The sequence below is a fragment of the Trematomus bernacchii genome, unplaced genomic scaffold (genome assembly GCF_902827165.1).
Source record: "Trematomus bernacchii unplaced genomic scaffold, fTreBer1.1, whole genome shotgun sequence".
NCBI lineage: Eukaryota > Metazoa > Chordata > Actinopteri > Perciformes > Nototheniidae > Trematomus > Trematomus bernacchii.
This window is the reverse complement of record NW_022987564.1, coordinates 4,397,630-4,421,241: the sequence shown is the minus strand read 5'-3', so window position 1 is coordinate 4,421,241 and position 23,612 is coordinate 4,397,630. Positions and strand designations below refer to the sequence as shown.

At 42.6% G+C, this 23,612-nt stretch overlaps 1 protein-coding gene across 6 annotated transcripts in view; it reads left to right on the top strand.

The window, feature by feature from the left end:
* The window catches only part of trioa (trio Rho guanine nucleotide exchange factor a), an 88,721-nt gene that overhangs the window by 59,548 nt on the left and 5,561 nt on the right, over positions 1-23,612 (top strand). For 4 of the 6 annotated variants that reach the window (XM_034124635.1, XM_034124634.1, XM_034124633.1 and 1 more), the window contains 32 exons: positions 69-184; positions 685-807; positions 895-1,089; positions 1,183-1,298; positions 2,285-2,351; positions 2,501-2,610; positions 2,871-2,940; positions 3,425-3,514; positions 3,601-3,693; positions 3,770-3,881; positions 3,984-4,174; positions 4,970-5,071; positions 6,762-6,785; positions 8,066-8,211; positions 8,622-8,721; positions 9,523-9,766; positions 9,889-9,996; positions 10,704-10,897; positions 11,592-11,762; positions 14,281-14,376; positions 15,096-15,244; positions 15,336-15,402; positions 18,763-18,866; positions 18,947-19,016; positions 19,104-19,193; positions 19,304-19,396; positions 19,945-19,995; positions 20,078-20,155; positions 20,277-20,456; positions 20,868-21,048; positions 21,573-21,812; positions 21,902-22,404. In XM_034124635.1, the coding sequence (XP_033980526.1) occupies positions 69-184; positions 685-807; positions 895-1,089; positions 1,183-1,298; positions 2,285-2,351; positions 2,501-2,610; positions 2,871-2,940; positions 3,425-3,514; positions 3,601-3,693; positions 3,770-3,881; positions 3,984-4,174; positions 4,970-5,071; positions 6,762-6,785; positions 8,066-8,211; positions 8,622-8,721; positions 9,523-9,766; positions 9,889-9,996; positions 10,704-10,897; positions 11,592-11,762; positions 14,281-14,376; positions 15,096-15,244; positions 15,336-15,402; positions 18,763-18,866; positions 18,947-19,016; positions 19,104-19,193; positions 19,304-19,396; positions 19,945-19,995; positions 20,078-20,155; positions 20,277-20,456; positions 20,868-21,048; positions 21,573-21,812; positions 21,902-22,404 (4,274 nt within the window). The remainder of the gene's footprint in view (positions 1-68; positions 185-684; positions 808-894; positions 1,090-1,182; positions 1,299-2,284; positions 2,352-2,500; positions 2,611-2,870; positions 2,941-3,424; positions 3,515-3,600; positions 3,694-3,769; positions 3,882-3,983; positions 4,175-4,969; positions 5,072-6,761; positions 6,786-8,065; positions 8,212-8,621; positions 8,722-9,522; positions 9,767-9,888; positions 9,997-10,703; positions 10,898-11,591; positions 11,763-14,280; positions 14,377-15,095; positions 15,245-15,335; positions 15,403-18,762; positions 18,867-18,946; positions 19,017-19,103; positions 19,194-19,303; positions 19,397-19,944; positions 19,996-20,077; positions 20,156-20,276; positions 20,457-20,867; positions 21,049-21,572; positions 21,813-21,901; positions 22,405-23,612) is intronic. The other 2 variants (XM_034124636.1, XM_034124638.1) reach the window with 2 other exon arrangements.

Sequence of the window (23,612 nt, the reverse complement as noted above, 5' to 3'; positions counted from 1 at the left end):
TTGGTGCAAATTTCCTGCTTAGTTGGGAACTTGTGATCTGAATCTGTTCTGTTTCCTGTTGTTTTCAGACATCCTCAATGAGCTGCTGCAGAGAGAGAACCGCGTCCTCCACTTCTGGACGATGAGGAAGCGGCGGCTGGACCAGTGTCAGCAGTACGTGGTGTTTGAACGCAGCGCCAAACAGGTACAGGAAACACAAACACACACACACCTACATTTATTTGACTGACACTTGTGTAGCTGAAGCAGAGGTGGAAGAAGTACTCAGACCTTTACTTGTTTTGATAAGTATTTGATATGCAGAATAATCTATAAAGTATATTATTAGATTATAGTTATCGAGGCATTAACGGGTTCATGCTGCAGCTGGTAGAAGTGCCTTGTGAAATTCACCAAGGGATCAATACTATTTTATTTTAACCTATAATAACACATGATACATTATTTTTGAAATATTGTTATAATAAATCTGACTGGAGCTCCAAAGTGACTAAATCTGGCAGATACATTTAGTGGATAAAGGTCAAGCAGGAAAGGGAATACAATGCAATTCAGTACCTCACCATTTAGTAAGGTACAGTGGAAATGTACATCACTGATCTGAAGTTATATACCTTCATACCCGTGCATATACACTGCTTTCTCTTGTGATCTGACGGTGTGTGTGTGTTTTGGTGTCTTCAGGCTCTCGAGTGGATTCATGACACCGGGGAGTTTTACCTCTCCACACACACCTCCACCGGCTCGAGTATCCACCACACACAGGAGCTGCTGAAGGAGCACGAGGACTTCCACATCACAGCCAAGGTTGGCCTCTCTCACACACACACACACACGGATACATCGCTATGTGTGTGTACTTATAACACTCTGTATTCCCCCCCTCTCCTTCAGCAAACTAAGGAGCGTGTCAAGCTGCTGATCCAGCTGGCTGACGGCTTCTGTGAGAAAGGCCACAGTCACGCCGGAGAGATCAAGAAATGGGTGACGGCTGTGGACAAGCGCTACCGAGACTTCTCCCTGCGCATGGACAAGTACCGCTGCAGCCTGGAGAAAGCCCTCGGCATCTCCTCGGACTCTAACAAGGCCGTACGTGCTCATACTTTTTTGGTAGAAAATCACATCATTGAAGTTACGCCTGCCTGTTAAAGTCACGTATTCATTTGTCTGTGCTCTTCTCAGAGTAAGGATCTCCAGCTGGACATCATCCCCGCCACGGCTCCGGGGTCAGAGGTCAAACTGCGCGATGCCGCTCACGAGCTCAACGAGGAGAAACGCAAGTCGGCGCGCAGGAAGGAGTATGTCACCACTTCCTGTTTATTCACACTACTGAATTTTCGGTTATAGTTTAAAGCAAATTATCCACAAATTCTAAAACACTTTTTTTCCAAAAACTGAATTATCTACTTAAATCACTTTATATAAAAAAAGTAATTGGCTTTCTTTTCTTTATTTCTTCTTTATTTTATGGAATTGTCTTTACATTTAGTTTTATTATTTTATCCAATTTATATGTTTTTGCGTCATTTTCATCTACTCAATATGTCAATACAATATACAAAAATATATTTAAAACAAATAAATTAAATGCGAGTTCTTAATAATGCAGCACATTAAAAAATGCTTTACATTTTGCCAAATCAAAGTGTTTAGCATGTAGCCTGCATAGCTAAAAGCTCTACTGCTAAACAGTACGTGCTATGCCTACCAACTGTACAAATAGTAGCAAGTCAGCATATATTTGATTACATTTCCCCTTCTTGGAAGATATGTTTTATAGTTTGTTTGGACGTGTAATTAAATAGTTGGCCCAGTGCCAACATTTGCAGCAGAGCAGACCAGCGGTAACTAAGTTGGTCTCTTAAAAGAATGATTATTATGCCCGTCTCTGTCCTTGTCGACAGCAACGTCAGCACTGTAGTCATACTTGCTCTATACCTGTGAGTGGTTCTGAGAGTGAGTTCAATTTAAATCTGGCACATAATGGATTTGCGTGATTTAAACCTCCTCCTCCTCCTCAAGAAGTACAGACACAACAGCTGAAGCTACATGTAGCGTGAAACAGGAAAATGAGACTGCGTCATTTTATACGAGCATCACAAATCATGAGCGTGATTTCAGTCGTTCAGGATGCTTTATGACCAACTCAGTGTTATGGCCCTCTTTCATTATTCATTCATGTAGATGGGTTAAGCAGACGGGCTGAAAGAGAGCGGTCGACACTGGTGATTTATCATTATGTGCATGAGGACTTTGTACAAATGAATTGTGTGTGTGTGTCCAGGTTCATCATGGCAGAGCTGATTCAGACGGAGAAAGCCTACGTGCGAGACCTGCGGGAGTGCATGGATGTGAGTTCAGCTTCACAACCCACCGCTGTTAACCTGCTGATGCCATCGTTGTGCAACAGCTTTTCACACATCATCTGGAAATGAATCAGAAAAACCTGTTTACAAGTTTTTTTTGTTTTGAAATCATGTCATTTTTTTGTCTCTTTCAGACCTACCTGTGGGAGATGACCAGCGGCGTGGAGGAGATTCCTCCAGGGATCATCAACAAGGAGCACATCATCTTTGGAAACATGCAGGACCTATACGAGTTCCACCATAAGTAAGAAGCAACTTTTAGGACTTTATCAATAACACAGATCCAGAATAAACTAAATCAAGTTTTAAATACAAAATACAATATAAATTCATATGAAAAACATGAAAAGACAGTTCAGTATCTCTAGCAGCTTCATATATTAGATGCCTCTGTAAAGCTGTATACAGAGCGTTATATTCTATTTTGAAATATGACTATTCATTCCCTTTTTTTAAGGTCTTGTGTGTTTGTCACATTTTAATACCGCATTTTTTTATCGTCAGTATCTTCCTCAAAGAGTTGGAGAAATATGAGCAGCTACCGGAGGATGTTGGGCATTGCTTTGTCACATGGGTACGTATCATTTGTTCACCAGCATCTTTAAAGAAGTCATAAAACTGACCTTCGAATCATATTATTGAGCCAATTCAGCAACATCAAATAATTGTATCTTTGCTAAAACACCAATCACATTATTATCACACATTATTTACTGTATGTATTGTGACTGAGTATGATGTGCTGTAACCTGGGATGCCACATTGTTACTTTTGTGGACAAGACCCTTGTAATTATTGATATTGTTGATATTATTAATGATAGACCAAATTTAAAATGTGTTCCCAGACCTACTATTCGACAAAAATATATTTTGTATCCGTTTCCTTTAGATAAAATCAACACTGGATATATTGTTTTATACTTTAAATGAAAATATTAGAGTTTATTCTGCCAGTCAGAGAGCATGCAGGTTAAGTGTCGCTGCAATAAGCTGCCTGGTATATCCTTAAAGTATTAATATTACAACTATTGTAAACATCTCTCTCTCTCCCTCTAGGCTGATAAGTTCCAGATGTATGTGAACTACTGTAAGAACAAGCCCGACTCCACCCAGCTCATCCTAGAGCATGCTGGGAACTACTTTGATGTGAGTATCACCAACAACCTTTTTTTCTTTATTAAATGTTTCTTCCAGCTATACGTACGATCTCACCACGGTTCTTCTCTCTACAGGAAATTCAACAGAGGCACCGACTGGCCAACTCCATCTCCTCCTATCTGATCAAACCTGTGCAGAGAATCACCAAATACCAGCTCCTGCTGAAGGTAACACACCTTCAAATCTCACTGCTGTGGTGGCCGTCTCTATTAGTTCCTTGTTTGATTGTGGGTGTGTTTTTAGGAGCTGCTGACTTGCTGTGAAGAAGGGAAAGGAGAAATAAAGGACGGCCTGGAGGTGATGCTCAGTGTCCCTAAGAAAGCCAACGATGCCATGCACCTCTCCATGCTGGAAGGTAACACCCTCGTTATTTATGTGGCTCTGATCTCTTACTGTCTGTTGAATTCAATCTCTTCATAAATCAAGTAAACATTCTAAAACCCTCTCTTTCTCCCAGGTTTCGATGAAAACCTGGAATCCCAGGGCGAGCTCATTCTCCAGGATTCCTTCCAGGTGTGGGATCCAAAGACTCTGATCCGAAAGGGTCGGGAGCGCCACCTCTTCCTCTTTGAGATGTCCCTCATCTTCAGCAAGGAGGTCAAGGACTCAAACGGCAGGAGCAAATACATCTATAAGAGCAAACTCTTTGTAAGTAGACGATGGTGCACTGTACGCAATGAATGGTATTTGGATAAGATGCATCTGATTGATTGGAGTAACTGAATTAAGATAATTAGGTCTAAATCCCTAATATCTTCTTGAGTTCAATCTTAAATTTGTCCTTGAAAAAAAAGTTGTAAGAAATGATTCATGAAATCGTTCTTAATTTGCATAATTGTTTATACCTGTGTAAGAGCTTGAGACTGCAGGGCCGTGTGCAAACACAGACATTGAAATTAAGTCAAGGATGTCAAAACAAAAGTCAGAAGAGGGCACTGCACTCCAAATGCAAGAAATAAGTGGAGGTACTCATATTTAGTATTACAGCTGCTTTTACTGGTTCCTTGTTGAGGAATTGATGATTTGTTTATTTTGACAACCCATTATGCCCATTATGCTTCTTTACAAACATATCACTACTCAAATGACAAACTTTTATTTTTAAGCTTCAAAATCCTACGTAGAGTAACATGGTGAATGTCAGAATCTCCCGGTAAAAAGCCTGAGTTTAAAATAATTTAATTTAATAAGGGTTGTTGTTGTTGTCGTTTTTTTGTGTTTATAGACGTTTTTTGATTTGTAGTTGACATTTAGTAGCATTTAAAATGTTCCTCTGTGCCTCATATCATCACTTTCAGTACTGTAGTTACATCTTATTGACCCTTCCTGAATCAACACCATCTCAGATAACTCAAGAAATAACACATTATCTGGAGCAATAATGTTTTTCAACAGCCATCTGATATTTCTGATCTTCTCACACGATCCCTGTCTCTTTCCCAGACGTCAGAGTTGGGGGTGACGGAGCACGTTGAAGGAGACCCCTGTAAGTTTGCTCTGTGGGTGGGACGCACCCCGACGTCCGACAACAAGATTGTGCTCAAGGTAAAAAAAAAACACATCCTCACTTTTTCTTCGTCTTTAAGGGTTTGACCAATACAGATTTTCCAAGGCAGAACGCTAAAATCGCAGCGTAGGAAAAGTCTTGGAAGCCACTGACGGATCTATATATGATTGTGAAACAATGCTTTTGAAAAACTGTGTATTGGTCTGGCCCAGTTTTCGCTCTCTTCTTCATATTCAACACACTCGCACCTTTCTTGTCACATTCTCAGCCGTCCTGTATTGTATTTTCTGACGTCTCCTTTGATTGCATGAGCAGCTTTCAGTAGTGACAAATTCCTCTCTTCTTCTCCTCCTGATTTCTGTCTTCTTTCTTGTGTCTCTCTGTCCTCGGCTTTGATCCATCCGTTAACGAACACAGGCACATCTGTATATGTGCGGCTGTACTTTCTCTGGATGTTTGTATCTCTATTGCTCTCTGTGGGCTGACATGCTTCCACCAACGCTGCTGACTCTGATTCAACCTCTGAACGCCCACAATCTCCCATCCTGGCTTTATGCCACTTTATAAAGTGACTAGTCGCCATTCTCTAACTGAAAAACAAGCTTTCTGTTATGCTCATTATCAGGTTTCATATTAGTATGTTGTGCTTACATGCTTTCATTTTCATAAAGATCGTTATTTTAGCTGGCTGGCTCTGTTGTGATTGGTCAACTGCTTAGAGATGTCCCGCCCCTTAACCTATCACGTACAATGTGTTGGAGCGCCAATGGAAAAACGCTAGTGTTACGTAGTGATGTCACTAAGTTATGGAAGTAAACAGAAGCAGACCATTGACATGCACATAAACCTATATAACACAATACAGCAAAAGGAAAACTCCAAAATGCATAATAGGGACTCTTTAATGATCCAAACAGCGTTATGATAGAAATGTATATGGCATTAACTTATTTAGCTCTCTGGGTGAATTTTAAATCTTCTTTGAGTTTTCCTTTTGAATTTTGAACAGATGGATTTGAATTAGTGCGAGCCGTTGGAACAGCATGAAGCCAAACTCCTAACACGTTTATTTCTGAGCGTTACAACTCAATGTTACTGGTGACTTACAAACTAACCGCTGAGAAGCTGTCATGTGATATGTGCATTGTTAACAAAGTGTGTCTCATAACAATCTACACATGCTCACACACACACACACACACACACACACACACACACACACACACACACACACACACACACACACACACACACACACACACACACACACACACACACACACACACACACACACACACACACACACACACACACACACACACACACACACACACACACACACACACTTTAAGGGCCAGCAGCCCACAGGTAGCCTGGAGGTTTCAGATATACAGGAGCATAATGATGGTGTGTTCAAGGGACTCTGTCTTATGCACAAACACACTCGTGGGCTGGAGTGCCCTCTCTTCGCCCCCACCACTTTGTCTCTTAGCCCTTGTGCTCAACACACACACACACACACACACACACACACACACACACACACACACACACACACAACCATCCAATCTGCTTCACATTGAATTGGCCTACGGTACGCTGTCAAGGCAGAATATCAGTGTTGTGCGTTTGTATCAAGTCATATCATTCTGTCAGCATAACAAATGTCATGTTTATCTGCTATAATCAAACCAGTGACATTTTCTATTTTCTATTTTAAATTCAAAGCTAAGTCAGGGATCCAAACACATGGTGAGTACGAACTATCCCGACACACAGCTCTCACTTCTCACAAGTCTGAAACTCTTGACATCTCTAGAATCTATAGCTTGAACTAGATGGTCAAAAGCAGCACATGTGACCCATCAAATTAATCCATAACCTAATGAAAAATTGTAAAGTGAAATATTTTAGACAGTGATTCCTAACTAGCCATACAGTTGATATAGTTAGCTAAAGTAATGCTAATAAACTGTTATATGTCAAACTAATAGGGTAAAGCATTTGTTATTGATAAAAAGTGGAAATTGTTAATCTAACGTTAACTTAGCCACAGTAATGGATACATTTTTGAAATTGCTTAACATATAAATAACTTATTAATGGTTGAAATAGACGGTAAAAAGCAAGCGGTTTGGACGACACAGGATTTTATAGCGGATTTAAATAAAAAAACTGACTTGGAAAAGTTTTCTGGCGTGCTATCATGGTAGGAAATTATAGATCCTGATTTAAAGAAAAGAAAATACAGGAATAATCATTTAAAAGAGAAAAGACTCACATAAGGTGGCTATTTATTAATATAGATAGTATTTATATATAAACTACAATATCCACTTGAGTTAATCTGACATCGTGTTGATTGTTGGGAATCACAGTTCTGGAGAGGATTATTTAAGCAATAGCTCACGTCAGGCTGTGGTATATGGTCATTATATCACAGCTAAGGGGCGTGGTTCGGCTTCCAGTAGCTCTGGAGAGAGCTTTCGCACCTGTGGCCACTAACGGTCATAATTTCTCTGCTTTGTTTCAAGACCCGCATCAGAAAGCTTTTGAATGGTGGTACTTTTCCAGTTGGTCTACCTGCTCTTCACGTAGCTCTGCATGTCGTTGTTTAGGTGCTTTCTGGAGATAGGCACTGCTCAATCCACTCCTCCATAGTAAGACCCCCCTGGAGGTCAAAGTTAACCTTAAATGTTTCCATCTTAAGCTTTGTTAGTTAGTTAGTTTTGTAACGGACGTAATGTAACAGTTGTAACGGTTGTAGCTGTTTCTCAGACGCGGAGGGATACTGACTTGTGAAAAGTAACTACAATTCTACCCGTGATATACGCTCATTATATCACGGATAAGAACCAATCAGATTGCTTGATTTGATTTGTCCGTTTTATAATATAAAATAATCTGAAATTGAGTTGATAAGAGATGAGGTACATTCAGACTTGTGAGAAGCACACAGAGTGAAACAACAATTCCAAAGAAAGTGAATTTCCCGATGACTCTAACCCTCGACGTGTTTTCAACATGAACAGGCGTCCAGCATCGAGAACAAGCAGGACTGGATCAAACACATCAGAGAGGTGATTCAGGAGCGCACCATCCACCTGAGAGGAGCGCTGAAGGAGCCCATTCACATCCCCAAAACAACCACCGCCAAGCACCACAAGGGCAGGGGAAGGTAAACATGAGACACTGCAAGAAACTGATGTTATAATCACAGACAGTCTGAAGTAAGGCTGCACAAATGACTGGTTGTGCTTCTTTTGGCTGATATTGCATCTCGACATGATTAACGATATTAGAGGGACTGATCATTTTTTAATTATACGTCTTATTATCATTGGAAAATATATTACAATTATAATGGGGATTTTTTTTTGTAATGATATGTAGCAAATACGATTTGTAGGCCGAGATATCTCTGCAGCTCCACCATTACCACATGTATCCTTTAACAAATATTGTGCTTCCTGTGATTTGAATATTGCATCAGTCCATATTGCGATTTTAAGACAATTTAAATGTAATTGTGGAGCCCAACTGGGAAATTCGTTGCACCTTTTATTGATCATTTTGTGTGTGTTTTAGGGACGGAGAGGACCTGGACAGTCAGGGTGAAGGCAGCAGCCAACCAGACACCATCTCTCTGGCATCCCGCACTTCACAGAACACACTGGACAGCGACAAGGTGAGCACACACACACACACACACCTACACACACCTACACACACACCTACACAAACACCTACTGATGACTAGAAATGATGCGTCAGACCCCCATGTAAAAACGTCTACGACCTGCATTGTATGTACTAGGGCTGCACGATATTGGAAAAAACTGACATTGCGATATTTTTTTCCCCTGCGATATATATTGCGATGTGAAAAAATACAGGAATTGAAGAAAAGACAGTTTTTTTTGTCCGCAAACCATCCTTTCTTGAACTTTAATGCTATACAATTAGTATTTTTTTCAACAATATTTAACCGGATGAAGGATTTTAGTCACAGACTTCTGGATCTTAAGTTATCAGAGCAACAAGCTGAGCTAGCTCGGTTATCCTGCTGTGATCTGACCAAGAATGATTGTGATTGGTGGTTTGCTGTGCATGCAGAGCCTGCATGTCACTCACTCAAGTACCTTTTCCTTTTGTAGCAAGCAGCAAAAGAATTGTAACATGACGTGTTTGAGTTCATTTGCCTACTTAATATCCCACGTCCTAAAAAAAAATGTATGTACCTACTTTGGTCATATTTTTCAATCCGTAAACTCAACTGCTCTATGGTTTACCCTTCATATTGTATAGTATAATATCGTATGGTATCTTATCTTATGTTATGTTATCATATCTGGTATGGTATCTTATCGTATCTCATTTTATGTTGTCGTTTCTGTCACATTGTATCATGAGGAATGGTATCGTATGTCATCATATTGTATCGTTATTATCATTATAACATTGTTGATTACCCCCCCCCCCCCCTCAGCTCTCCGGTGGCTGTGAGCTAACGGTGGTGATTCACGACTTCATGGCGAGCAACAGCAACGAGCTGACGGTGCGCCGCGGTCAGACGGTGGAGGTTCTGGAGCGCTGCCACGAGAAGCCGGACTGGTGCCTGGTCCGCACCACAGACCGCTCCCCCGCCATGGAGGGGCTGGTGCCCTGCTCCATGCTCTGCATCGCACACTCACGCTCATCCATGGAGATGGAGGGCATCTACAACCACAAAGGTACAGAGTGTCTGTTAGGGAGGTCAAATATACGTATGTAATGAAGCAGTACAGGTTCATATTCTGTATGTCACCAGTTCATGGGCTGAAACAAAAGCTTATTTAAATACTTGGTCTTCCAGACACTCTGTCAGTGTGCAGCAACGACTCCATCATGCCGGGATCGTCCGCCACGCTGCAGCCGGGTCACGGCATCGGCTCCCACACCTCACCGGGGCCCAAAAGACCAGGTAGGGCCTCCTGTGCCACACAACCACATCAATGTTACGAAAGAACATGCAACATGAGACTCCTTTTTCCACTCGGGCAATATTGAAGTAAAACCTCTTATTGAAAAGGGCTGGTGTAATAGAAAGAGACCAAAAAACGATCTGGTCATCTATTTTTGAAGTGTGATATCTCTCATGTTTACGAATTAAGAATAGGTATGAAAAAGGAAACTGGATAATCTTAATTTTTTTATCTGTGAAACAGGGAATACTAATTTCAGCAAAGAAGTCATGACTGTAATGTTTAAAACCTGCCAGCACACATCATATCTTCTGTTCAGAGTGAATTGAGAAATGAAAAGTATAGCTGGTGGTGCACTTCGGCCTCTTGTGGCCTAAGTCAGTATTACAACAACAAAAATTGTAATGATGATGTGATAAAAGATTATCCTCGAATATATTTATCCTTCTGCCTATAAGTCATTCAAAAAAGTTAAAATCTGACGAAAATGGATCACCCAAATGTACTTTCCTTTGTCAGGGCTTCTGTAGTCTACTGCTGTTTCTTATGACAACAATAAACGTTAAGGCACTAAATATAAGAATTCAATATAAGAAAATGAATTAATGTTCACTTATAAATTCTGTTTAGATTTTTAAACAAAGTCTCGACCTCCTTTTTCTACCGTCTCCTCCCCACATGAATTAAACGTTGGTGTTTTTCCCAGGTAACACGCTGCGGAAGTGGCTCACCAGCCCAGTGCGCAGACTAAGCAGCGGCAAGGCGGACGGCCACGTGAAGAAGCTCGCCCACAAACACAAGAAGAGCCGCGACGTGAGGAAGAGCGGCGAGATGACGATGGGGTCGCAGAAAGACTCGGACGACAGCGCCGCTACGCCTCAGGACGAGACTGTGGAGGAGGTGGGTGGACACGCACAACTTCACACTGTCATCACGTCTCCATTTAGTTTGTGATGTAGACTTTGTCTTCCGTGCAATATACTTACTTAAAGAAATAACAGAACAAAGTCATTCGTGCCATATCATGGTCCAAGAACGATGCTGAGTCTAATATCTTTCACAACACCTTAATGTAGTTTAATGTAGTTAATATGCTGAATGACAGACTGTATGACCTTATCTGTATTAACTTATTCCACCTTGCATACACATACAACTATAAAGGGTAAACAAAACATATGTACCAAATGCAGAAGCCCAAAGGTATGCAATAAGATAGATAACCCTATTACCTCTCTTTATCTGTGTCTGTCTTTAAAGCGAGTTTATGGCAGCAGCTGTTAACCAAATATATCACAGCTTAAATATACTGAAATGCCTTTAATTAACATAATTATTTTCCCTGTTAACACTGATGAAAAACATTTTGAAGGGCCATTTAGTAGTTAAGGTTAGATAAGCCTATAGTTTGTAGGGTATTTGATTAGTGTTAGGTGTTTTTTAGCTTGTAAATGTTTCAAAATAATACATGTATACCCTGCCTAACCCTAACCCTTATCAGGGTGTCCCTTCTTACAAATCTCCATTATGTCTTCTGATTGTACTTTATATATTTTAAGACTGTTTCCTAATAAAACGACCTAACTCTTTGCAGAGGGTTCGTAACGAGGGCCTGTCGAGCGGCACGCTGTCCAAGTCCAGTTCTTCGGGCATGCAGAGCTGCGGAGAGGAGGAGGGCGAGGAGGGCGCCGACTCGGTGCCTCTGCCCCCCCCCATGGCCATCCAGCAGCACAGCCTGCTGCAGCCAGACTCACAGGACGACAAGGTGAGAGGGAGGACGTCCCAGCGGGGCGGAGACACGTGTCAGAGACAAAGGGACGGGCAGGGAAAGATGATGAAGCAGCAGCAGCAGCAGGGGGAGGAGGAAGAAGAGTCTCAGGGGAGAAATTAGGATTTAGGACACAAACTGTTTTAGACTTTTTCTGGTGCTGCAAAGTAGGTTCACGGAGTTCTTCAAATTGTAGGTCAGAAAGGACTTTTGTTCTGGAGCTCATCCTTGGAGAAGCTATATATAGTGACATGAGCCGAGACGCTGGCAGAGAGTTGTGTCCCATCAACTTCAGAAGTTTATGTTCGTACTTTTACAAAAAAAAAAGCCAACAGGAAAGACATCGTTAACAACTTATTAGTAGTAGGAGTTATTAGCATATCAGTGACTCAAACCATCACATTTGATAGACGTTTGTATAATTTGAAGGGTAAATGACCCTACATCATGTATATGTTTGGACCTAGGAACATGTTGATTTAAGCGCCATTTATGACCTTCTTTAAGAGAAATGAAACACTCCTTATTCAGGCTTTGTTTCTTCTCATGATTTTAAGTTCTTGTAGGTTACATTTTCCCTCATCTCAGTCTCCCACTTCCCCCTCCTCCCCCCCCCCCCCCCCCCCCAAAAGAAAAGGGCATTTCCTGACAAAGTGTTGAAGTGACTCCTTGTAGTTTCTGTTATGCATAACTTTTATCTTGGCATGTTGCATCAAACTCTCCCCGTCTGCAGAAAGCAATGAATCGTTTCAGGCACTCCGAGTTTCGACCAAAGCGAAGGCTCCTCTGACACTAATTTCTGTTTCTCTTTTGTTTTGTTTTCTGGTTGTATCGTTTTCTGTTTGCCACTCTGTAGCATTACCTTGATTTATGTCCTGTCTTTGCTTTGTCTCAGTTTCCATACCTCTCCATCTGAAATGCCCTGCTCTTCCCCCGATTCTTCCCTTGATCAATTCTTTAATTCCTTTCCCCCCCCCCCCCCCCCCCCGCTCCTCAGCTTTAAAAGCAACTTCCTTAAACCCTTTTCTTTTTTTCCAACAACACTTTCTATAGTGAAAGGATTTAAGCTTTTTAAAAAAAAAAAAACACCTATCTCTGTCCCCTGAAAGTCACACTTCCTAACTTTTGTATTTTTCTGATTCCTGAATTTCTTTAGTGTAGATTTATTTCCTTCCATCTTTTTCTTTTTTTAGTTTCACTCATTTTGACTTATGCCCTGTTTCTACAACACACCGCTGTAGAGTCGCCTGGCACAGGGGCATTATGGGAAAATGTAGATAAAGAGAAGACGCGTGTAGCTCTTAACTCTTAATAAATGGCAATGTGGATGTTTTTTCTGTCGGTTTCAGTACGGATCAAAAGGGCTTTAATGCCTCATTTGTGAATTTTTTTAACGCCTTGAACCTAAAGACTGCAGCTTTTTCCTGCATGTTTGAAAAAGTTGAATAAAGTAGAAAATCCCCGTCAGCAGAGCAGGCAGCAACCCTGGATGAAAAATCTAAATATGACCCAATGCTTAGGTCAAAATTCCAAAAGCCCCCCTTTGTTCCCATCATCCTCAAACCCCCTCACTCCCCCCTCCCTCACCCGCCCGCTCGTCCTCATCTCCGTTTTTTACCCTCTGTGCGTTAACCTCATTACCCATGCGAGTAATTGGCATCTCTAAACGCAGAAGGGCACACAGCCTCACCCAGACATCCTAATTGGGGAAAGTCTTGAAGCACAGCACGGCAAGGGTGAGACTCTCCTGAACTATATTTATTATTTACATACATGCACATCCCTCTTCCATCTGTTAGCATCCTCTCTTTATTTCAAAGAATGATCATCGTCACCAGAGAAAGCAAAAAAGGGATCCATCACTTTTTCTGCCCCCCGACCTTCTCCCGTCACCATTTTCTCACATTTCACCTTACTTCCCATTTCTGAGTTTTGTTCACCCCGATTTCAGCCTCATGTTTCTACCTTAACGTTTAAAAGTTTATTTAAAATATACTTTGTTTGAAGCTTCAGATTTGAGCTCCTGGCATCGGGGTTTCACTTGAGGCCAGACTACAGCATTTAACATTTAACAAACATGTTCACTGAGTCATTGCTAACTCAAATAATACAAAAATAACTTATAACGAAACTTAAGTAAATGCTAACCTTGAAATAAATCTTAACCATGGTCGTTAACCTTAAAAATAGTATCAAGCTTTTTCTTTTTCTATCTATTAATGGATTATTTCAATTGACAAGAAGTTTCACATAAAACATAGAGCTTTTATTGTCATTTTTTTAAGAGATAAAATGTTATTTATTCAATTGTTTTGAATAAATCTCCTAAAATGAGGTATAAGTATTGTCATGTTGCTTTAAATGGCACTATTTTTACGCTAGGAAGAGATGTAGTAACACCAGTCAAAGTACAGATCTAGAGATGAAGGAACAGATGTTAGATTGTATTTTAATCCGGTTCTAATGCTGTGTTTTGTCCCCCCCTCTCCGCTCTCATCTCTGTATTTTTCCTCAGACCTCTTCTCGCCTGTCGGTCCGTCCCTCCAGTTCAGAGACGCCCAGCGCCGCAGAGCTGGTGAGCGCCATCGAGGAGCTGGTCAAAAGCAAGATGGTAGGACGACCGAGGAAAACACAAACACACACTAAGCCTTTTGTTTCCCTTTGTACATACACTGTAAAGTTAAATTACCATGACTAGTTTTTGTCAATGAAAGGGAGTGTGAATTCGACATATGTCATGCTCTGCCTGGGATTCACTCCACACACGCTACTGTACAGAAGTAGCACCAGTTGTTCCACAAAACACCCTTAATTAAAAAAAATGGTGTCTCTTTATCCTCATCCTCTTCCTCATTATCTGCTCACACGTTTGTTGACTTCCTCTGCACATTACTTTATTTAAAAAAATCTGTAAATGCTGACTTCAGTTGTGCCTAAATCCGTACGACACAGTGCCGAGTGCTACGTCTGTGTCATCATTATTTTGCACACACAGGCCAGGCAGCAATTATTGGCCACTCAATAAATCAAAATTGAGCTGTGCGTCTTGCCGTGTGAACTTTGCCGAAGTGACCTTGAGAGATGTTCATTTTGCATTTCAATAAGAATTTAATTAAGTCTTAAACATTTCAAACGGTGCACTGCTGTAGTTAGAATCCCCCCCCTAATCATAGAGTGATGACCTCCAGACTTATTTAACATAAGACTAGTCATTTATTTCATTCTCACTGCGTAGGATTGACTCGCTTTTAAGAAAGAGTGGCATCAGCTGACGACGTGGAGAAGCTGAATACAACACACTGTTAACCTTCTGTTCCTCTGTGCTCTCAGGCTCTGGAGGACAGACCCAGCTCTCTGTCAGTGGAGCAGGGAGACAGCAGCTCTCCCTCCTTCAACCCCTCTGACAACTCCCTCCTCTCCTCCTCCTCCCCCATGGACGAGGTGGACGAACGCAGGAACAGCGTCCTCAAGAAAAGACAGTACGTCTGTTTCATATCTCTATATCACAAACAACACAGACACTGATTTCTTGAACCTTATCTAAGATGTCTGTTCTTTTCTTCGCTGTAGTTACATCCTGCTGGAGTTGGTGGAGACGGAGAGGGATTATGTCAGAGACCTGGGCCTGGTGGTGGAGGTGAGGCGACGCTTTAACAGCTGTTTTACTGCTTTTACATCACTAACGGCCCGTCCACACAGCGGCGTGCGTTGAAAGCTTCACTTTGAATGGGGTGGTGGTCACTTTTCGCCGAACTGCATTGTGGGAAGCGAAGCGGAGCTTTGCTGGCGTGGCTCGCTGCAAAAGTTGAGTAATGTTCAACTTTTGAAGCCTCGGCAAAAGCGTCAGCCAATCGAATCATATGCCAGTACAAGCTCTAGCCAATCAAACCGCTGCTTGTGTGTCAGGGGCGGGAGATTCATGTGATTGGTTGTTGGTCGAGTTTCAGACACGCCCGCCGGCAAGCTTGGGCCGTAACTGTCTGAAATATAAATGTGTGTTGTTTCCTGTATGTGGCACAGCCTATATTTTAGACTAGCTTTGAAAAATTGTCAATGGAGGAAGTACAATACATTTCCTGTCCTTTACAGACACGCTGTTTGTTTTAACTTGTTTTTTATTTCAGCTTCATTATACAAACAAATACACAATTTTGTCTACTATTTTTCTTTCCGTTCATCTGCATCAACACAGTCCTTACAGACAAAAGAAAACATGAAAGACAAATAAGAAAATAAAGGGAAATAAATAACTGAATAAACACATTTGGACTTTCTTCTTAAAAAATAAATGCAAATATATTTAGGAAATTCAGCTGTTATCTACACAGTCCAGAAAGAAATAAGAATATAACAAAAAAATTACATTTGGACATTTATAAATGGAATATCATAATTTTTTTATAATAACATGAATACATCAAATGTAATTAGCTGTATTTACACAATCCGAAAAAGAAAACACAAAAGATATACGAATATAAATGAAAAAATTCAAAATACATTAATTCAAATACAATAGCCGCGTTCACACCGGAGTACTTTTACCGTACTTTTCGCGTTTTAGTTCCGTGAGTACCCCTTATGTCGCGTTCACACCAAAAATCGTACTTAATCTCGGGTACTTTTACCCCCATTTTTAGAGCCAGCTCAGAGAGCGTACTTTTCTGTGGGTGAAAAGAGCTCCAAAAGTGCCCCAGTGCTGATTGGCTGGGCGAATTGCAAACCACGCCCTCTCTGAAAATGTTGTGTGAAGACGCCATTGTTTTTCCTCGCTACAAAAACACAACGCTCCGTGCGTTGTGTTTGTTTTTGAAAGCAGTTATGGCAAGCATCAAGAAATGATGAGGAGGTGTCGGCGCTTCTGGAGATCTACGCAGAGGACGCGACCCAGGGAATGCACTGAAGCCAGTTCAGTAGCTTTCACTCGACCTGGGAATGTGCACAGCCCCACGGCACACCGGCTAAAAATAAAGAAACTCGGGCAGGACTACAAACGGCGGATTCAGTGGCCGACGACCACGACGAAGGTAAAATCAACTACATGCACTGGGGTTTTAATCTGCACAATAATGGTCTCAGATGTACTTTTATTTGCTCAGTAGATCAAGCTAGCCATGCTAGCCATAATAGGCTAACACCGGCCCCGAGCACACAGTACACACACACTGTAACTTTGTCTTGAAAGAACGTTACGCATCGAACTGATGTTCACAATCATGTTTATTTCATAATATTCATCATATTTTATGTTTAACTTGCCTCAACAACATTAAACAAAGTTCAAGCATACATGAAGCACTCTTCAAAAAGGAACAATCCTCCGTGTTTGAACCTCTTGAATCGCTGCATAGCCGATTTATTTGGACTGGATTATCCCAGAGAGGCCAAACATTCTTTATAACACAGTTTCAGATTTGTGAAACCTTAATTCTATTTGTGAAAATACAAAAAACACATTCCTAGTATGTTGTAAAACTACATGGCGACTAAACTTGTATATTGTATATTGCTTATTTTCCCCTCTTAGGAAAGCGGACACGGGATGCGAATTTCTTTGACACCGCCCAGGCGTTGGAGGACCGGCGTGCCGTGGTGAATGAGTCGCTGCGTGGAGATCAGATGGTGCTGTTCACCAAGGCCCAGGAAACGGAGGACAAGATGCTCACCTCGATGGAGCGCCAGGCAGAAGTGTTCAAGCAGCAGATGGAGCGCCAGCAGCACCAGGATGAAGTGTGGGCGCTGCGCCATGAGGAAGCGTCGGCGCAGCGGCAGGATGAGCGACAAACTGCATTTAATAACAGTTTATTTGGTATAGTTTTTGTAAATAATGACACACGACACACAACGTTGCACTAAGGTGTGCATGCTGCTGAGAATATCCCTACACCTGGGACAGTTTATTTTATATTGTTATTACTGTTATGACTTTATTTTATATATAATGTTTACTGACATGTACAACTGACACTTTATTTACATTTAAAATTGTTCTATTTAATGTTATGTCTTGAGAGTGCAATAAAGAAAACCGACATGGCGATTAAGCTTATTTCTCCTGACACTTTATCTTTTGTGACCTGTGTAGCATCCTATACATCACATGTAAGTGATTATTCTGATACCATCATGTTTCATCGGTTATAAACTGGCAAAGCTTTATTTGTCATTTATTTATCATCAATGTTGCAACCTTGTGGGGGAATGGCAGGGGCACATACACAAATATGACAATTTATATCATTTTAAATATTATTTGACCTAAACTTTTAATTCCCCCCCATTTCACACAACACAACATGGAGTCCACTATGGGCCAAAACTAACATGTATGTTTGCATAGTGTTTATGGCAGACGGATGCAGTGGGTCTCAGGAAGATATATAATAAAGGTGGGTTTGCTGCTGAGACTCCCTACACCTGGGAGTTTATTTTATATTGTTATTACTGTTATTATATAGTACAACTGACACTTTATTTTATATTGACAATGTTTACTGACATGTACAACTGACACTTTAGTTACATTTAAAATATTTCTATTTAATGTTATGTCTTGAGAGTGCAATAAAGAAAACCGACATGGCGATTAAACAGATCCTGTATCAGTTTTTCTTCTTCTCTTGTTTTGTAGCGGGTTGCAAACAACTTTAAGGTGCTTACCGCCACCTACTGTACTTGTAATCTTCCCTCAGGGAAAAGTACTCCGGTGTGAACGCGATCTGTACTAAGTACCCTGGGGTTAAAAGCGCCAGGGCTCTTAGTGCCGGAACTAAGTACAGGAAAGTACTTGGTGTGAACGCGGCTATTTTGGAAAAGAAAGAAAGGGGCTGTGTGGAGACCCATGTGTGAAAGTATGAATGTGTTAACCACTGTTCCCAAATACACTGCAAATTGGTGGAAGCCGGGATCCCCTCACTTGATCAGCACAGTTATCCATAAGTGGTATGTTTGGGGGGACGCGTTGTTTATTAATGTGTGACTGTGTTTCCATCTGAAGGGCTACATGACTCGGATGAAGGAGGAGGGTGTCCCTGATGATATGAAGGGAAAAGACAAAATCGTGTTTGGCAACATCTACCAGATCTACGACTGGCACAAAGAGTACGTGACACACACACATGTGGAGAATACTTTCCCTGTTCAGATGTTGTAGCTAACTCTCCTCTCTCTGATGCGTTTAGTTTCTTTCTCGGGGAGTTGGAGAAATGTCTGGAGGACCCCGACAGGCTGGGACCGCTCTTTCTCAAACAGGTTCGTCTGCAGTCAATTTCAGAATGTGTCTTTATGTTTTACATGCTTGTACACATTTAATCGTGTATTGTGCCTTTTCGTACCCAGGAACGGAGACTGAACATGTACGTAGTGTACTGTCAGAACAAGCCCAAGTCGGAGCACATCGTCTCAGAGTTCATCGACACCTATTTTGAGGTATGAGCCTATTATTTTGGCACGGTTTTTTACTTGGAGACACATCAGATGCTACCAACCTGCCTGTAGTTATCAGTCTCTGAAGTAACCTCTGACCTTTGACCCTGCAGGACCTGAAGCAGCGGCTGGGCCAGCGGCTGCAGATCACAGACCTGCTCATCAAGCCCGTCCAGAGGATCATGAAGTACCAGCTGCTGCTCAAGGTCTGTGTGTTACAATACAGCAGGGGGCGCCAGAGCTGCCTTTTTAAATACATTTAAAGTGTTTTGTTTTTAAGAAACGCTATACCTGTTTCTCTCCTGGGAAACTATAACGTGTCAAAGTTGGATACTGCAATTAATACTCAATTTAAAGTACTAAACCTTGAGCATTTTAATTTGTGTTTGAGTGAGAGTAAAAGAAGGTCCTACTTGATGCACTTTTGAAATGAGGACATTGTTAAAGTCATTATTTTATTATGAACCTAGAACTTAATTAGCATTTTGATGACAGAAAAGCTACCAACATGTTTGTGTGTGCTGTGAATTATATTTTTTAGAAAGAAAATCAGCAGGTCAGACTTTAAAAGAAATCTGAATAGTAAAAAAAGAATTGCAGTTGTTTTATCTCTACTTGTAATCCTAACTGGCACTTATATAATACAGTATGTCCCTGTCACCTGCTGTCTTTAAATGTACATCTCTGCCTAAAACCAAAGAATTGGCACTTCAGTATGCATTATATTACTCACACTAGTTTATTTATTTTTTAGGATTTCTTGAAACACTCTAAAAAGGCCGGGCTGGAGTCCATGGAGTTAGAGGTAAGAGCATCACACAGTTCTTCTAAATCACTCAAATCAAAACAAACCAAACATGTTCTGAAGTCCCTTGTGACCTTTACAGAAAGCAGTGGAGGTCATGTGCATCGTGCCAAAAAGATGTAATGACATGATGAATGTCGGCCGCCTTCAGGGATACGATGTAAGTAATGACCATCAAAAACACGTTCTTCTGTACCTTAGTAACAACAATTTTAACTTGATTGTCAGTATCGTTTCTCTTGGTTTCTTTACCTGATCTTTCCATCTTGTTTCGTCTCCAGGGGAAGATCGTGGCTCAGGGTCGCCTCTTGCTGCAGGACACGTTCATGGTGTCTGACACCGAGGGTCGGATGAAGGAGAGGAGAATCTTCCTCTTTGAGCAGGTGGTCATCTTCAGCGAGCCCCTCGACAAGAAGAAAGGTTTCTCCTTACCAGGCTTCCTCTACAAGAACAGCATCAAGGTAACAGACATGCATATGCGGAGCAAACGTGTCTACTAGTACTGTGTGATGTCAGGAGGAAGGATGTTAGAATTAAGGGTCTATGAGTTAGTTAAAGGGTTTATAGCGCCCTCTGGTGGAGAAACTAGCCTGTGAAACATAAAAAGAATCTCAAGAGATGTAGATACTTGGGCTGCATGATATGAGGAAATATAACGTAGAGATAACATTGTTAAATATCCTGACAATGATATTAGTGAACTTAAATGGATACTAAGAAAAATGTTGTTCATTTAGTAAAGGGAATATTCTCTCAAGAAAAATCAAAGTTCAAACACCGATTGATAAACGAATTTAAAACTGCCTGGAACACATACATATATACAGTATATATAACGGCGACTCTCCCCCCCCCCCCCCCCCCCCCCGCAGGTGAACTGTCTGGGTTTGGAGGAGAGCATGGACACTGATCTCTGTACCCTCATCCTCACGTCGCGCTCCACCAACAGCCCCCTGGAGTCCTTCGTGCTTCACTCCGCCCACCCAGGGGTGCGCGAGGTGTGGACCCTTCAGATCAGCCAGATCCTCGAGAGCCAACGCAACTTCCTCATCGGTAGGCTCACACACACACACACACACACACACACACACACACACACACACACACACACACACACACACACACACACACACACACACACACACACACACACACACACACAGTAAGGGAAAGCAGCCCACAGATAGCCTGGAGCTTTCGGATATACAGGAGCATAGTGATGGTGTGTTCAAGGACCCCCGTCTGTTGCACAAACACACTCCTGGGATTTTTTGACACCAAAAGATAGAAAACTCCCTCAAGCATAAAACATTATTTAAAAAAATAAGCAGTGGCTACCTTTTATGCAAAACACTGCCGCTCGTTTACTTTTTTCTTGAGCAATGAGAGAGTGGAGCTTTTAAGCCCCTAAGTTTCAGTTGGTTAGGTTTTCTCTGAAATCCTATTCATTTTACACACACACACACACACACACACACACACACACACACACACACACACACACACACACACACACACCATAACACAGGTCATGTTGTATTGAAGGCCCTTGTGGTTTCCTTTGTATCTTATCGCAGCTCTGACCTCACCAATAGAGTATCAGAGGAACCATGTGGGGGCCAGCGGGGGGCCGTGTGTTGGGGCTCCGGGGGGAGGCAGCAGTGCGGCCCCTGCAGTCGGAAGTGAAAGCCCCCAGCCCTCCATCCCTTCAGGGCCCCAGGGTGGCTCTCGCCGGCCCTCCAGGATCCCGCAGCCCTCCCGCCTGCCCCAGCCCCTCCGCCACCCCCCCGACCCCGACGGCCCCAACAAGATGTCAGGTACGAACCGTCCTTACTTTTTACATTTCTTTGGTGTCGCACAATGAAGGATTTGACTGAGGTGTGAGTTCTGCTCACTTATGATTCAGGTTCGTCCCCAAGTCCCGCCCCTCCTCCCGCCCTCCCTACGGGGGGAAGCCCCCAGGGAAAGCGCCCCCTCCAGACCCCCGAGGACCCAGCACTGACCCCCCCTCCTGCCAGTGCTGTAACCTCTGTTCCCCGCGCCACCGTCGGGCCCCTGCCCTCCACACCCACTTCCAAAACGCGGCCAGGAGCCGTGTCCCCCTTGGCCCCCCCTCTGGCCACTCCTGCCTTCGGTAAGGACGGCCTCCCTCCTCCCCCTCCCAGCCCAGGCCTCAAAACCGGATCTGGGTTCTGGAGCTCCATGCCGGGCTCCCCAGCCAGCCGGCCTGGCTCCTTCACCTTCCCGGGGGAGGCGGGGGAGAGTCCGGTCCGGCAGACCTCCTCCCAGGTCCAGACCGGCTCTGGATCTGGGAGCCACAGACACTCCACGCACAGCAAGGAGGCCGACCGCATGAGCACGTGCTCGTCGGCCAGCGAGCAGTCCATCCAGTCCACCCAGAGCAACGGGGTAAGAGCGGCACCGACTAACCCCCTCCCCCCCCCCCCCCCCCCCCCCCCAGAGGGAGGCCGGTCCGCCTGTCTGTCTCCTGTTCGCAGCAGTGCTACTAATCTCTGACAGCCTTCTCCTCAGCATCATCCTATCTTTCTCTAGTTTCTGGGTTCAAACCCTTCTCTAGTGGAGCTCAACCAGCTCTTCAGCGATTCCTTTTCCAGGCTGTCTCTAGATTTCTAAACTCTAACAAGGCTTCTACTAACACCTGACTTCCTCTTGGCCGTCCTCCACCTGCTGCTGTCTTCATGGTGTGTTTCTGAAATGTACTTTTCCTTCAACTAACCTCCGACGTGTGTGGTGTTCCTACAAACGCACTGGACAGAGATCCTCTCATTCAGCCTAACGCTCTTCTCGTCTTTGCCCAGAGCTGCAGAGCAAAGACGAGTGAAATGAAAAAATCCACATCTTATTCCTGCCTTTCTTCACACAGATCTTTGTTTGTTTTTTCAAGAAAAGAATAACTTGCTGTTTGTTTGTCTTTCACTTCACTCTAATCTTTTCTGAAGACTAAATCAAGTGGACATTAATCAAACATCTACTTCCTGATTTGACCTTTTCTCTCTCTTTTATTCACTGAATGTTCTAGCTTTAGATTTGTTTGGCATCATTCTGGCTCATAGTCTAGTTGCCAGCTCTGTGAACACGGAAATGTACCCCAACGTTTTATGTTTGAAATGTGAGAGCACAAGATGAAAAGTATTACCTCTACTGTAGACAATATTTTTTAAATAGAGAAGCAATCTCTCCAATCCAGATGATCCAAAGTCCCCTAAAACTTCAAAATCGAGTGGAGATTCATCAAAATCAGCCCACAGAGTACACATATGGCCACTTTTTGGTTAAAGCTTCCATTTTGGATCCTGAAAGTGGCAGAAATGGACTCAGAATCCTCAACAACCCCGAAAACCACTCAGAAATTGTCCAACTTGGCCAAGCCATTTTGTAACTATTGTCAAAATAAGCTATAATCAGGGGTGCACATAACTGGTACGCAGGTACGCATGCGCGGCAACAATCTGAAATGCGTACCGTCACTTGTGTCACAAAGCGCATTTGCGTACCGACGTACTTGTGAAGCTTTTCCAGAAGGCGGTTAGATCACCGGACGACAGAGTCGGTCTCCGTGTGCACAGACAGGGCTGCTGTTAACGTCGGTCTGTACA